The 17,135-nt window shown below is 40.4% G+C and overlaps 1 protein-coding gene across 1 annotated transcript in view; it reads right to left on the bottom strand.

Moving 5' to 3' along the window:
• The window catches only part of nrxn1a (neurexin 1a), a gene marked incomplete in the record, with an annotated part of 91,833 nt that overhangs the window by 55,253 nt on the left and 19,445 nt on the right, over positions 1 to 17,135 (bottom strand). Inside the window, 4 exon segments of the mRNA XM_037691501.1 lie at positions 124 to 195; positions 3,102 to 3,263; positions 5,090 to 5,113; positions 6,084 to 6,385. Coding sequence (XP_037547429.1) covers positions 124 to 195; positions 3,102 to 3,263; positions 5,090 to 5,113; positions 6,084 to 6,385 — 560 coding nt within the window.

Genomic DNA, 17,135 nt, shown 5'->3' with positions numbered 1-17,135 from the left:
CTATTTAGTTAAAATCCTTACAGTTTAAGATTCATGGGACACACCAGGAGGTTTTAATGTAAAAAGGGTGCCCATGTTCTGTATGTTAGAAGATTATGTGCTAAAGTTGTTGAAAGTGGATACCTTCATCTTTGGGTCTCCCTGTTTGGCCAGTCTAGACAGCTCCAACCGTACGTCATTGTTCTTGTAGACCACCTTGAAAATGAGGGGAAAAGAAGAAAACTTGAGTTTAGTTTTCAAAATTTTTAATATATACCTAGTAATCTTGCAACATAAAAAAAGCCTTTTTCTTTTTGTTTGTTCAGATGTTTTGGTACTTTTGTTCCAAAGTAGTAACCGTAACATGCTAATCTTTTGAAACATCCTAGCTGACTGCCATTTTAATGAGCTTTTTTATCTTCTGTACCTCGTTTCTTTTCTCTTTCCTCTCCCTGACACAGTCTGGCTTATAACTGTGCAGCTTTAGAGTAAAGAGTACGCTTGTGCTGAGCATTTTGATGCAACGGAGACAAGCACACACACGCTCTTATTTGAACAAACAGACTTTCTGACATGACTTTAGAGCAATAATGTAGCATCTCTGCATTGACTGTTCACCTTTATTTACTCATTCATAGTTTGTCATGTGCTTAAGGGTCAGTTTGTAAGGCAGTTAAGGTGATTGCAAGATATTAAGTCTTGTAAGTGGGTGTCTGAGTGGAAGATTGTGCCTATGGCAAATCCAATGTACAAAATTGTTTTAGCCATGACACTTCATGCATGTGATTCTCTGCATACATCTTAATTTGCTCACACAGATTATCATATCTTCGCATTAAATATGTTAATGTGCCCGTGGAGGGTTCACTTTGACTATGCAGCCTTGTTTAAACACTATCGGTCTTAATGAAGCAACACAGAGTGCATTCACCACAGATACAGATAGCTCTCTGTTTGGCACATCATCTGTCGACTTGTTAGGTTGTTTGTTTATGACTCTGTGTGAATCCGTGTGAGTGAATGGGAAACTCAGCACCGTCAGTGAGCACAAGGATGTATGAATTAAAGCGTTTGATATTCAAAGGTGCATTTATTTGGTTTTGATCATTCTGAGTATCTGTACTTTTATGGGGAAATCTGTGCCAATTTCCCGTATATACACCAAGAGTGCATTTAAGTGTGCAAGCGTGTGCGTTTTGCGTTTTTACGACTGTGTCATGTGAGTTCTTGCTGCTGCAGTGTTGTGGCCCGTTTCAAACAGAGCGGATGGATGGAGCATCTCTGTGGCGTAGCTAATTAGCATGTTAGTGCTCAGCGCTGTATCTTCTCCCTCAACGACACTCATCACTGATTCTGTCTGATGCTGGATGGGATGTGCGTGTCTGGGACTGTTTGTGCGAGTCAGCCAAATGAAAGAATTTCTGTTTGTGTATGTGAGCGCATTATAAAATAACGTGTAGAATTTTGGTGTGTGTTGCGTGTCAGAAAAGGAAGGGTGGAAAGTGAACAAAAGAAATAAGAAAGGTGAAGAAAAAGCTAGTATCTGCATAACACAAAAGGTGGGTTACATCCAAACTGAGTGACTAACCTGGATGGGTGTTTCAGACAATGTCAGGAAGTAGGTGCCCCAAAAATGAGGAGCTAGTTTATGTCTTTGAAAGCTTAACTAGCTAATTTGCTATCAGCTAAATAATGTTAAAGAATACTAGTATCCATGCTCCAATGTTTGCTTAGGAAGAAACCCCCAAAATGATTTGCAAACTAAACAAATTGAATTTTGTTGTGTAGCTGAAGACATTTTGCTTCTCATTCATGCTAGCTAGCACAGCATAGCATGCCATGCAGCTACTTAGAATACCACACTTTTGAGTTTTAAATTAAGAAAGCTAAGTAGCTGGAACCTTATTTAAAAGTATGGATATTGTAATCTGCTTATTTTTTTTAAATTATCGACCTAATTTTCATTTTTCGACTTTATCGTTTCTACTGAAGACACTGGATGACAAAAGGCTCAACTCTGGTGCTCTTTAGTGACCCCTCTCTTTCTCTTTAAAACCTGTTTTAACTGTCCAAAATAGCGTTTTTGGACCGTTAAAAGCAGCTAAGCTGAGAAGCTAAGCTACGGGCTAAGCTAACGGGCTGACCGCGGGGGGAAAAAACCTGTCTTGTCAAAGCTCCAAAATTCACAGTTGAAACCCGTGAAACCTTCTTCTAAAAAGTTGTTTTTCTCGCTAAAAGAAGCTGAGAACTTGTTTACTGATTTTTTTTATTAAAAGCTTTGTGTGACAAATACTATGCTAAAGAGTTCAAACCACACCCAGCGGCAGCCATTTTGAGAACCCCAAAACAGGAACGAGAGACAGCTCATGTCACAAGGGGCCTCCCTCTCATTTTTCTTAAAGAGACACTGCTGGCTCCCTCACTATCCATCCTTCGGTTCAAATGGTCTTATACTGCCATCCAGTGGTCAAAAAATGTACTACACACAAAATGTAACCAACATTTCTTGTTAAATTTGACAATAATTGTCAAATTTCAAACAATATCTTTTATCGCAATCATTTCTGAGATAATTAATCACCCAGCAAAATGTGTTATCGTGACAGGCCTACTGCTCACTTATTGCCAAGTTAAGCTCATAAACTAATGGTCCGCGCCTTCTCTCTTTGTTGGGAACTGAAGTCAGCAGAAAATGTTTTCCAGAAGCAGCTGTATTGTACTTTTTGAAACCAGAGTCTGCACACTGGCTATGTGGAGCTTTAAGTCCTGCCTAACCCTTGTAACTTGTACTGGAACCATATGGTCTCAATTTGTTTTCAACTTCTGAGTTTTGTTTCAGTGCCTACTCATTTTAACAGGTGGTTAAAATGGTGGTTATGTTATAGTGAACTAAGCTACTCCTTCCTATTTCAGAAAACCCACTTCCTGATTTGGTGAATTGAGCAATTGCGCCAAGAGTTCAACCCACCCCTTTGTTGTCTGCAGACTTCTTACTTGAAAAGAACAGTGCAATTGATTATGATTTAAACAAAAACCGGTTGTTTTTTCAACCATGCTGTGCACCACAGTTACTGTTCTCTGTCCAGGCACTTGACTTTAATATCAATTAGTATGCATCGCACCTCTTTAAGACAGCCCATGAAGTTGTTGCTGACAGGTGAGCCAGGTAGGTCAGCAGTGCTGGGGCTCCCTCCCACGTAGAAGAAGTCATCAGAGCCCAGCATGGTGTAGTCCTCCTGTGTGTAGCCCGTTGTGGTCAGGATTCCATCCACAGAGATCGTCACCTACACAACAAAGCACAGGGAAAGGACACGCTATATACTCACACCAAAGGCAGCGCTAAGCGCTAGCTATGCGCTGACCAGCCAAATTAGCCCCCATTGTTCTAATAACCAGTGTATATGCATTCTGTTGGAAAGAGGCCAGATTGGTTTTAGAAAATGTATCGTGTTGCTGCTGTAGGGACTTTGATTTTAGTGCATTTGCTGACTGTGAAGTGTAACTGAATAGTGCTGATTGTTGCTGGTAATGCTGGGACTAAAAATATGTTTCTAGACAATGACGCTCCATATCACTCAGTCTTCCTGCAGCTTGTAACAACCTCAATAATCCCATCCACCCCCTGTGAAATCTGGGAGTCAAACTGTGTGTGGTTTGGCTTGTAAATCGCAGGCAGTTCATTATTCAGAATAGAGACTAGATCCAGTGTGTGATTAATTTGGATTTGATGAAACTCGGAGCTTCAGAATGTCCAATACTGGCTTGCGACAACATAGAGTTAGAAAAAATGCGTCTGCATGTTACATCATGGAAAAGGTTTTGGTTCATGCAGCTTTAGAGTAAATAACCTTGTTTGTTACCTAAATTTGTCTCTTGCTGTTTAAAGTTTTCAACATCATTTTTTGTTTCAACCTCTAAGCCACTTTACAGCTTAGGTAAAAAAATAAAAAAATAAAAAAGACATCCTCCACTCAATGCTTTACCTACAGTGATACTAGCGCTACTATAATTAAAATATCCCATCCTTCTGTGTAATCGCCTAATCAGGGGCTTTTAGCTGTCACAGAGATCTAATGCTGTCACATGTAAGTTGCAATTAGCTGTCACTCAGCTCTTCTCCAGGACATTACTGACCATGTTACTGACCATTACTTCCCCACTATGATACAGTTCCCTCTCACTAGCATTGCCAGGCAAACAAGCCCAGCCAAGCTGGTGTTAGTTACGTATTCACAAGCATCTTTGTGCCATACAGTTAAGTGTTAGTACTATTTACTTGTTAGTAGTTGTTAGTTGTAGCACTGCTGCCAGCCAAAGTGGTGTTACTTGTGTCAGGCCAAGCTGTGCTGGGTTACTGCGGTAAGGGTTAATGATGTCAATGCTGTTAGTAGTGATGATGTTATGTTAGTGTGTTGTTAGGGTGAGTTGTGATGATGGTGTTAGTTGGTTTGTGGGCTGAGGGGGTTTGTTGGATCAGCGAGCCTAAATGAGATGACACACAGATATTGATGTGCACACACGTACAGGTATTAGATGGGCGAAGGTTCATTCCGAAACATACACACACAAAATATCTAAGCATGCAGCCTGTTCCGCTCTCTGCATGCAACCGCTGGCAAAGATACCAGATAAGACAACAACCAAAAGGACAAGATGACTCAGAGGCACGACGAGGAACATGCATGACAAGAGTGTAGGACGAAGAATCAAAAAGAAGAATCAAAAAGAAGGGGAGGAGGAACCTCTCGATCCACTCTATGGACCAGTCAGAGAGGGGAAGGGTTTGAGTCAGGCCATGCAGGGAGCGTGGGGCTCGACACTTGCGTGCATGTGAACGATGAACCAATCTGTGCACGCCTATATGTCAGGCACAGAGTGATGGGGTGAAAGAAAAACAAAACAGTAGAAATAGTGGAGGAAAGGGGGGGTTTCAAAAAGTGGTTGGCAAGGATGAGGGACAGGGATCTTTAAGCATAGGAGATTACCAACCGCATTTATCCTTTTATTGCTTTAGTTTTGATGTCTATGGTTCAAAAGGAAATAGACACGGGGAAACCCCAAACTAAGAAACAATTAGAATGATATCTACCGAACAATGGAGTTTGTTTACCATAGCGTGTCCAATGCCTGAGTGCTTTGTAGGAAAAGGGGGAGAAAGGAAAGCAAAAAAACTGTGAACAGAACAACTTCGGGAACAAAAAAAAAGGAAACGCTAGAAGGCCTCTGGTGAGATTAGTAGGTTGGTTGGAGTGGTTTTGCTAGGAGAAGGGCACAGGTTAGGTTAGTAGAATGAATCATTCCATGGATGGTGGTTAGTTTCACTAGCAGGTTAGTTAAGTTAGTAGTCCCGTTAGTATAGACAGGCAAACGGTTAAGGAAGAGCACAGATAGCACCTGGGTGCTTGTGATCCTCGTTGCAATCTCTAGTTCACGCTCTCCTTCCGATTCATTCACACGCTCATTCACAATCGCACACTCGACTTGAAAAGCACTCACCTAGAGCTGAAAGCAGAGCTGGTCTGGTGGTTAACCCACTGTAAACTAAGATCAAAACCTCAGGAATTTTCTCGCTGCCACAGCTGAACAACAGTTCACTGATGGCAGCTTCTACATTGATTAGTTTCTTCCTGCGGACCTTAGTCTGCCCTTCATCTGCAGCAGTCTACATGGCTAGCCAAAGCCAAACAGAGATGAACGGCCTCAAATGGCAAACGTATCCTTCAGACGAAGCTGTCAAGCATTTTAAATGAGAGCATTATTTAGTTGTAAACCTCTGCACTCTTTAATGTCTTGCTGTTGTTATTGCTTTCTGCTTTTTACATCATTTTGGAAAAAGCTTTGTTTTCAGTATACAGCCAGAATTTATATATATATATACATATATCACAAAGTCTTCTAATTTAGACATTCAAATCTTCTTGCACAGGAGGCAAAAAAGCAAGAGTTTGGCTTTTTTTTTTCTTCAACTGAAATAGCTGATATATTTTTTGCAAGTCATTCCAAAAGTAAAATGCCTACTCATTCATTCATTCATAAACTACTTCCTGAATTTCATCTCTTCGCCTTTCGGCCCATCGCTCCTCTACCGCTTGTAGTCTGGTTACCTGTCTCAGGTTGCGGGTGACTTTGACGTCGTGCCAGGCGTTGTCGTTGAACTTGCCGTTGACCGGCTCCACCAAGGCTTCGAAGGCCCCGGAGCCAAGATTAATTACTAGGGACACGGCACCGTTCTTTAGTGCCAGGTTCACGTAGTCGGCTGACTTGCCCGTGTGCAGCATCAGGCCGTTGCGCTGCAGGGTCTTGAAGGACAGCGTGATTTCGTCACTACTAGATTGGATGGGGTTGGGCGACAAGTCGTAGCAGAAGTACTCAGAGCCCTTGAAGGTTGCAACATACTCCTCGCGAGCTGAAAGGAAACAAGGAGAGAGGAGAGCAAATAAGTTTAAAACTGTTACACTGTCATCGAACAGTATTCTAATGATTAGTACATTATCTAAGCTACAATGCTTCTTCCCACGCTGCTCCTCGCAAACAGCTCAGAGATGAAAATGGTGGGTGTTCATCAGAGCCAGTCGAGTAAAACAAATCTCAGCTGGCTGCTTCAATTTGATTCCAATGTTCGGTACAAAAACATATTTTTAGGATGCTGAAAATGTTGTTATTGTCAAGAAAAGCTTCACTGACGCCAGCACTTGGAAGAAACACTTCCTTCAATACCTCTAATCGCACCACGGAGTGGTGGGTAAACAAGCTTTGATCACTCATGTGGGTTAGAGATTAAACAGTGAGGATATGAGAGAGAGAGACGCTTGTGAGCGTGGAGCGTTCTAAACTCGTTATGAAACCTGCCACCTTCTCTTTTGAGAGAACAGCTGCTCTGGTAGTCTAAAAGTGAGGTGGTCTTGTTTGACAACAGGGCTTATTTCACGTGGTTCGCAAAACCCAGGATGTGCATGCCCGTGTTAATTATGTGCACTAGGCGAAGAGGTTGGAAAGAGTTTGAGAAAGATGGCAAATACTGACAATTAGGGATGTACGATATTATCGTCATGGTATCGTATCGGCCGATATTAGCAATAAAGTTAAATATCGGACATCGGCCATTCCATCAAAATAACTTGCAGATATATAAGGCTTTTGTTTTAAGTTAATTTTTAATTTAAGAAACTGTTTAGTATATCTATTAATGCACTGCTACTTATGCACTTTTCACTTGTCGCTTGTGAACAGGTTGAGTTTAGATTTGTGGAAAATTTACAAATTTGCACTGTTCGAATGTTGTCATTGTGTTAGAGAGAGTAAATGTCATGAATAAATTTGACATTAAACATAATCCAAGTTGAAGTGTTATATCACTTTCAGCCCCCTTTTTGGCATCTTCATTTGGTAACAGGCCAAACTGACAAAGACCATGCAGAATAATGTTGTATTTTAATTCCACAGTAGTGAAAGCTATGCAGTCTCTGCAAGCAGGTCTAGGAAAAAATATTGGTATTGGTATCGGTTATCGGCCAAAGAAGTTTTTTCGCCCAAAAATCCAATATTGTGCATCCCTACTGACAATGGGCATGAAGAGCAACCTGTAAGCGTCACAGCAGCCAAAGCAGGCAGAACCAGCCAATTACAATTCAGAGTAACAGACATCCAGCCAATCGCAACTTACCTTGCACAGTCTTTGTGACCCCCAAGGACACTAGACCAAGGTTTTGCAATTCATCATACTTAAGCTCACATTTACTTATCTGCTCTCACACCTACTCACAACCAGCAGAGGAACAAATATGCACACCTACATACAAATCTGCGTGAAAAAATAAAATAAAACCGTACCATTACGATGGCATAATCGGAGCAGGGGCGACGTTATCTGTCTCCTTCACAACCAGCACCCCCTCCCCCCTCCAAAGCATCACCCTTCTGTGTCCTCCTCAACATGATCCCTATATCTCGCACACCTCCATTCTGGCCTAATGCCACAATTTTTCTTCTCTGGCCTCTTTTTTTAATCATTTTTTCTTTCCTCCACGGAGCCTCTGGCATAAACCACCATCTTGTAGTTCAAAAATAACAAAGAGAACAGAGGAGCATTTAACGCTCACCAGGTGAGGCTGGAGAAAGACCGACGTTTGGAACTGCTGAAGAGAGGAGGGCAAAAAAGATTGTCTTGTAATAAATAGACTGAAGTGTAATCGCTTATTAAGGTGGCGAGAAGCAGAAAGAGAGGAAGTGTTGAAATGGAATTGGCCGCACTTGACTGAATATAATACAAGGAGGATAACGAGAAGGAAAAGTGAAAATATATCACAATTCAAATGGCCAATTGCAGTAAATTGTCTTTTTTTTTGTTGCTTTTGCTGCATGAAAACACACAAACAGAAAAAAACCCGTAGTGTGAATGCCAATATACGAGTGAGAAACAACACGTTGTTTGCCAGCATGTGTGTGAGTTCCTCCAGTGTGTGATTCCTTCCCTCCCAGCATGTTAATTAAGAGTGTGTGTTTGTGTGTGCGTGGCCGCAGAAAGAAAACCCTGTGTGCAAATCAACATTTAGGTATTAGAGAGTGCGCGCAGGGCAAACTATATGCTATTTTACGTGTGCATGAAATGTGTGTGGGTGTGGGTGGGTGCTGGTCTCTGTAAATATTGGTGTATTGCTGTCAGAAAAGCTATTACCAACTCAGGGCCTCGGGCTAGTCTTTACTGAGAGGAGCGAAAAGGAGGAGGAGGGAGGGAAGGAGGCGCACACGAAAACACAGACAGAAAGAACAGCCACAAATGTTAACAAAATCACACGTATCCTTTGATACACGCACACACATGTAGATGTGGTGCCAGGGAGATGAAGAGGAGAAGGAGGGGAGCAGCTTGTTCACAATGAGAACACACACAGGCGTCCAGTAGCATTCAAGAGGTAATTTACAGAGGTGCCATTAGGCTTCAGTGTGGTGCTCCACCATTCTGTTGTTAATTTACAGACACGTCATTAGACCAGACAGGAGAACATAAAGCATCTCTGCATCGATCTGGAAGCGCCGGCCCACAAACACTCACTCCTTGTTCTATTACATCACACACACAAATGACGATCACGCACAGAACAGAGGAAAAAGACCATGTGAGTGTTCGTACTGCAGGGGCATCGATACGTCGAGAAACACAAAGAGCCACGAGGTGGGCAGGTTGGAGTGGATCTGTTGTAGCTCAGATTAATGGACTGAGTCAGTATTGGCTCAGAGTAAACACCGAGGCAGACACTGACATACACACCGCATGTCACACTTCATTCTGTGGAGAGCACTGTCCATCAACGCACGGCAGTCGGAGGATGGAGGAATACAGTCGTGGTGACAAAGACGCATTAAGAAATTCACAAAAGGAAAGGAATTCGCTCTACACGAGTACCATTGCGTTTAATATGACTTGTAGATGACTTCTTTCAGGGTGCGGTCGAACCTGAGGTCTGTCTGGCATCTCTTGGATTAGTCTCCCACTAAACAGACATTGATCTTAACAATACAACTTATTAGATTAGGTTAAACGAATAAAAGAGAGACAGCAGTCGCTCAAACTAAGTTACTGTATCACTGGAAGGTTTTATTACAGGATAAATGTTTTTTGGTTGTTTGACTTTTAAAATCAACCTATTTACAAAATAAAAGTAAAGTTTAAGTCAAAAATTAATAATTAATGAAGCTTTTAAAACAAAACTTGAAGGTTTTCTTCTTTGGCTTAAGAACAAATTAAGCAATATGACTTTTAACTGAAAAATTAGCTACATAAAGTATTACCAGCAGGTAACCTAAAAATTTCTAGTTGCAAAATTAGTCATTTATGTTCATTAATTAGCTTTTTATTACATGAAGAAAGAGTCCACCCACTGCTTAACCTAGTGTTGTAATACAATATTTTATTCTGTCTGACATTTATTAAGAATAATTTGTATAACTGGAAGCATTTGGTAAAACATTCCCGCACCAGGTAGTCCCTCCGATGCACCTGTTGCTTTTTCAAATGTGCAAGAAAACTGTCCTTATTAATAACAGATCGAATCATATGTTTTTATATTGCTAAATACAAATTTTGTCCAACATAAGTAACAATTCAAGTCACTAATCTCTATTATTAATTTCAAATTTGCATTTCTGAAAATAAATTACAATGCTACTTGAATTTTTACTTTTTTAAATGCCCCCAAAAATGTAAATACATGTACCGTACTTGCCGCCGTACACGTCACACCGCCGTATTGGTCTCATCAGTCCAAATATGACTAATAAAGTGTAAAAAAAACAAAAACAAGTTGCTTCGCCGTATAAGTCACATCTATTATGCGTCACAGCCGACCACCCGGAAACGTGGGCCGATGTTGTGTCAAAAATTGATTGGCTGCCAAATGAGGGCCACGGAAGTGTGCACGGAAGGACTTTAACAAGAATTGAACAAGATTAACACTTAAAAATAGGGATGCACAATATTGGATATTTGGCCGATATGTTAAAACGTTTTTGGCCGAAAACTGATACCGATATTTTTTTCCTAGATGTACTTACAGAGACTGCATAGCTTTCTCTGCTGTGGAATTAAAATACTACATTATTCTGCATGGTCTTTGTCAATTTGGCCTGCTACCAAATGCAGATGCCATAAAGGGGGCTGAAAATGAAGTAACACTATATAAATATTTTAAAAAAACAACGCCTTTTATATCGGTGAGTTATTTAGATGGAATGGCTTATGTCCGATATTTAACTTTATCGCTAATATCAGCCGATATGATACTATGCCGAAAATATCGTACATCCCTACTTAAAAACAATTATTTGTTTGCTCGACATTATAGCAAAGGTGTGTCTCGGTTGAACTTTTCCTTAATAAACGCACTTTGACGGTCAAATCAGCTGCATTTCAAAAATCGATTTGCAGCAGCTGGAGCATGCAGGGGGAGGACTCGTTGTGCATTTCTTTCAAATTTACCAAGCTAACCACCTAAAAACAATTGTTTCTTCGACATTATAGTAAAAGGTGTGTCTCAGTTGAAATTTTCCTTAATACAGTAAATGTACTTTAAAGGCCAAATCATCTGCATTTCGCCTGGGCGGCACAGCGAAATGCAGCTGATTTGACGTTTGCTCCAGGAGTTCCGGAGCGAGACGAAGGTGGCTTCTATGGCAAGCCAAGTGTCTCATTAATAGCCAGTCTTACTTATTAATAAGACACTTGGCTTGTCATATCGGTTGAGGGCCCTCTAGTGGCTGAAAATTGTTGTGTTCAATATTTTCCATGTCAGAATGAATGAAATAATCAGATCTCAGCCAAAAATCAGGTTATAAATATGGGGAAAAATGTATATTAGTCGCTTCGATGTATAAGTCGCGAGACTTGCAAATTTATGCAAAAAGGTGCAACTTATACGGTGAAAAATACGGTAACGGTCTTTGAAGTAGGAGAATTTATAATAATCGGTAGCTTTGTTTTTTTAGAAAATTGTCAGAAACATCAGACAGGAAAGTCGTTAAATGCCAAAGAGCTGAAACCTTGATGGTTGAGCAAAGTTCAGAAAATACATATGGAGCTGAAGGGTGAAACACTTTAGTCTCTTTGTGTCTAATTCTAAGTTTGTTCAAAGCAGAACTGCTGACTTGAATTTTAAAATCAAAAGGTTAAAAAATGTTATGGACGCTTATTTCTACAAGAAAGATCAACGACTGCTGAAGTTACCGATACCAATCTAGTCGCTGACACTTTTGACATGTTTGAAAACGTGCATATTTACATTTTGTTTAGTATAAATAAGTAAAAGCAGCCACTGAGGACATAATGTGTTACTCTTTATTACAAATTTGATATTTTATTACTAATAAATGGTTGATTAAGTTAAAAATTCTAGTTGTGCCTAGCTGGAGCTTCAGTTTTTGGATTGCCTGAATGATGAGTCCCTCCATAAGTACTTCATAAAACCTTCAAATACTTTATTTTTACTACCTACTGCTCAAAAGTCTTGAGTCATGCTTTAATGCTTCTCATGATCCGAAGTGTCATAGACCACTGAAATGGTCATGGTCAATTTTCAAGGTTTTCTTTGAACTTTGGCTGCATTTTCATCTATTTTCTGTTAATATGGTAAACCGTTTCCAGGTAAATGCTTTTCCATTTGTTGTTAAGGGACTTTATTTTGAGCTGTGCTTCATTCAGCCATTAAAAGGCTTCCAAACCAAACGGGTGAACCAGTGTTGTGCTGACACGTGTCAAGCCATAAAAATAATATCTCACACTCAAAGCATGTGTTGTGAATGAGTCTCAGCTACAACCACGCCAAAATTTAGCCCAAAATCTGTAATATTCACAGAGTTCCTGCCATTTTTATATTGCCTAATATAAATTAGCTGTGGTGGCCATCTTTATCCGAGTTGACTCAAGTTGCAGAGAGACATCCAATGAGAGATTTATGAGAAATTCATTAAAACCAATCCAGTGATCCTTGAGATATTTTGTTAACAGACAAGCAGGGTTGACTGCAACACTTAATGCAAAAGTTGCAAGCAAAAGCAAAGATCAATCTGTTGAAGCTCAGAATATGTGTTGGGGATTATTCACAGCTACCAAACCCAATTTTAGGTTTTATTGTTTTTAAGGTGAGCTGGCTGTGGCAGCCATCTTGAATTGGTAATCAGTTATAGATGAACATTCAGTGGTTAATTTCTGGAGGTTGCCCTTTCCTCCCATGACTCATGAAATATTTTAAAGTCAGATATGAAAAAAAACATACACGCACACAAACATGGGCCAATTCATTACGTGGTTTAAAACATATTTACACACAGTACTGCAAATATATGTTGTAACTTAAATAAACAGCACAGTCATTTTTGTAGGGAGAACGGTCTCAAAATCGCTAAAAAAGGAGCAATATAGGAGAAAAATGAAGCCGAGGGAAACAAAGCGAGGAATCTGTGTGAGCCGTATCAGATAAAATACGTGAAACTTGTGCAAACGAAATAAGATACGAGCTCTGAAGGCTATAAGAGGAGCGAGAATAATCACATTTAAAGATGATTGGCATTAGACCTTGAAAGCTGTCATTAAACTCTACTTTTCTGAATAAAGCAATCTGTGGGGAGACAGGAGCAGAATAACGGATCTGATCTGGGACCAGCTGCAACTGTACCTCGCCATCAAATAATCAAACATGCATCATGTGGATTTTCCCGTGTGTTTGGACACATATGGTGTGTGTGTGTCATTTAGAGCTTTGTCTCATCTCGTGGGTCCCCTCCTCAACATTTCACATACTAATTTGTTATTTCCATGGCAACCCCGTGTTACAGGGGCTCCAGCAAATACAAGTGCCTGTGTCTTTCAGGGAGAGACAGGAAGAGAGCTGGAGAAGGAGGACAAGAGAAAGAGTGATTGAGTGAACAGTACATTATCATGGACAGCTGTACTGAATCAAAATGGCGGATGGAGGCTGGGTGCACATCAGGGGAGCCTTCATTATACAGCACCTGATGGAGGGAACAGGGTGGAAAGAAGCAGGGGAGAGAAAAGCGAGACGCAGGGGGGGGATTTGAAAGAACGAATGGAAAAAAGAAGGGATGGAGACACTCATTGAGATGGAGAACACAACAAGGAAGGAAGGAACGTAATAGAGTCAGGCGAATCAGGGGAACGCGAGTGGCAGAGGAGGCGCTGGGCCAACCGTCCGGCCGGACAGAACGAAACAGAAAAATGCTGCTGTGTCTAAATCCTAGTGTTGCAAACCTCAATCATGGCAGACCTGTCATTCTGGGAGATAGCGCACTGCAATTCCCCTGCACCTAGTTTTTAGCCCACCAGGCAGTTCTGCTATCAGTTCCTCTCAGCCTCTGCAAATGCACACACATACACACACACATAACATCCTGCATGAAGGCGTCCTTTCTTATTAACCGACAGGTGGATTAACTAAACGCCCATACAGTATATTTAGATGTAGATGACCAGCGTTGGGAAAATGTATGCAAATGTATTCCTGCATATACATAAATTCCTCCGTTGCGTTTAAGTCTGAAAATTTATTCAGTAAATGCCAAGTTCCCTGAAGGAGTGCTGTTTCCATCTCTGCTCAGTGATATACCATGTCTGGCTTTGAAACAGATTGGGTTATCACATCTCAGCCAAGGGAGCAATACTGTAGAGGAGGATATTACTGTCAGGACGCGAGTGACAGATTGCCTGTCTGAAATGCTGGATCTCTCTTTTTCCCTTTTTTGGGTTGGTGTTAAAATACAGACTTTCATTCACAGTGTGAGATATCTGGCTCAAAAGATACTACTTAAACTATTGGCCAAAAACTAGATTTATTAGGAAAAATAGGCAACGGTTTTGAGTCATCTTTAAATGCTCAATAAGTATTTAGTATAGGAATTCACTGGACTGGATGCTTAAACCTATTATCATTATTTCCTTTTTCTGCGCTATGTTGTTTAACGCAGAAGGTTTTGACTAAATGAAAACATCTGCAATAATCCAACAAAGTTAAGTCAGGTCCTCTGGACGGATTCTTTTTGTTGAAACGTTTCGTCTTTTCTCCAAGGAGCCACAACAAACTCAGTCTTATAAATAGCACCTTCACGTAGTGGGTCAACCGGTTTGATGGTGCTCAGATGATTTCTGGAGTCTGCCCTCTCCCCTGCTGACTCGTTTGACGCAGTCATGGCCAAAGTGGTTCAAAACATCTTGACTCATGTTCAATAATCCAGGTAGAAAAAAATCCAAAAAACTGGTTTCTGGTGTCCATTGGACTCCAGACTCCTTTCTTAAGTTAACCAGTAATTAGTTTACTGGTTGTTGAGGATACTCGTTTCCTCATTGTGTCCTTGTGACATGTCCCTCTGTCATTTCTGTGTGAATGAGTGCCTAACTAATTCACATGTTCTCTCTAGACAGCTGATTGGTTGGAAGGGGCTTAAAAGGCTCGAGCTCCGCCTGCTGGAAGAGCGAGAGAGGCCAGAGGAGAGACGCTGACGGTTGCCGGCTTTTCTCTCCAACCTCACACCCGCTCCTTTTGTGGCAACCAGTGGTTGCACCTTTTCACTGATTTGTTGAGCTGAGTGTTGTTGATACTGGGAGTTACTGGCTATCATTGTGTTCTCGGTTTTTGGTTGTAGGGTTAGTCCTCGGAACATAGGGTGAGGGGAGCGGCCCTAATTCGATGGTCAGTTGCTGGCTGGTTTGGGGCTTCTCCCTCTCTTTTTGTTTGTGTTAGCCGTGACTCCCGGTTTGCTGGGGGGATTTTCCCAGGTGACTGATGATTAAAGTCTTATCTAAATGAACAATCGTCTGGGATTCATATGTTGTGTGACTTGTGATTTACTCCTGGACATCAGAACCATAAATGCTTTCCTTCTTAAATTGGCTTTGTTAGCAAAGATTGTATACTTTAACCAGCTATAGTCAGATACAGGGCTTAATTTGTAAACCAATCGATGCCAGAACAAAAATAGTGGGCGGGCCAGCGACAGAGGGCGGAGTCTGGGGGTCCTCCCACAGAAAATTTTGAATAAAGTTAATGTGATTTTCTGCATTTTGGTGTATTTTAACTGGTTGTTACCTTTACCTACATTTGAAAACAATCCACTTCTGTCAAACATCCTAGCTGTTATTTTGACAAATTAGCGCCATTGGCTTGATATGTGAATAAAACACAGCAAACATCGCTCTTGTTGCATGTTTCATAAATAACCAAAATTGTATTAATGACCCACTTAAACTGTTGAAATGATTCACAAATTAGTTGTGCTGTTTAATTATACTTTTTAGGGTTGTTTTTTTTTTAATTGTGCGATGACTGAACTTTTAGGGGCGGAGATTTTTTTAAAGGTTAGAATCAGAAATGCTTCACTTGAAGGAGCACATATGTGAAATTAAGAAGCTTGTAAGTGGCTGTTGTGTTTAAAATTAGTGTTTATGCAATTATTTTCAGTTTACATATCCAATACAAGTTTAATTCATTCAAGGCAGTCATATTTGTTCATAACTTTATTATTAGTACGCCTGAGAGTTATCGGATCCAAGCAAACAGTTAATGGAACACACCCTGTCAAAATAAGAGAGTTCCCAGATCCCAGGATCCGGCTCAAATTAAGCCTTAGTCAAATATAGTAGTCACAAGTGTCTGCTGGTGTTAGTTTGTTGATCAGAAACCCCACAAAACTGGGTGAGTTATGTGACCAATTCACCGATCAGTCAGTTTTTCTAATAGAAGGAGGCTTTTGTTTAGAAACTATTGCAAAAATCTGCTAATTTACTGATAATTCTCAGTATCCTCTGTAATAAAATGAATGGATCTTTCTGGTGATAAGAAAAAAGAGAAATTACTCATTTCCTGTCTAAAGCATTGGTTTTAAATCTTTAAGTACATTAAACTGACATTATTGACAACTAAACCTTGATTTAAGCCTAATTTATAAACAAAATGAAGACTGAAACTGAGCAGAATTGATATACCGTATTTTACGACTTCCCCTGAAACCAAAGCAAGCCCCAACTCAATAATGTCAGTTATCATCATTGTCTTTGAATTAGATTTTTTTAGCTAAAACAATGGGAAGTATGCCTCCTGCCATCATGTTCAATCTTTCATTCCTTGTCCCTTTCTGTTTGTTTTATCTGCGCTCATATCTCTCTTTCTCCGCCTGCAAAGTTTGAATTTGGCCTTCTCTTTGGTACCCAGGGAAACTGGTTTGTTTCCATGACAATGTCTTCAGGCGGAGCAGCGTATTTGTCTTAAGCCTGATAAGATCAGAGTCAGTTTCATCCCTTTTAGACAGATGCACACAAACAGACACAAACAAATGCACATATATCATGTCACAAACGCACAACGAAGATCACTGAGGGAGAAAAAGGCACGAGCATTGAAAAAAATATAAATTTGTCAAGGTTATTTATATACCAGCATGGACAAATGCATGTGTACACACACACAAATAACAAAACCCTCTTCCAGCAGCTTGTTAACAAATAATAATATTTTCTAAAAGGTAATATAATAGGTAATGAGTATTGTGGCTATTTTAATTAGCTAAATGCCAAACAAGCATTCCAAGTAATTGAGTGCAGAATTCCTGCGTGTGTGTGTGTGTGTGTGTGTGTGTGTGTGTGTGTGTGTGTGTGT

This window comes from Nematolebias whitei, chromosome 17 (genome assembly GCF_014905685.2).
Source record: "Nematolebias whitei isolate Nwh7 chromosome 17, NemWhi1, whole genome shotgun sequence".
In the NCBI taxonomy this organism is placed as follows: domain Eukaryota; kingdom Metazoa; phylum Chordata; class Actinopteri; order Cyprinodontiformes; family Rivulidae; genus Nematolebias; species Nematolebias whitei.
This window is presented reverse-complemented; position numbering and strand designations above follow the sequence as displayed.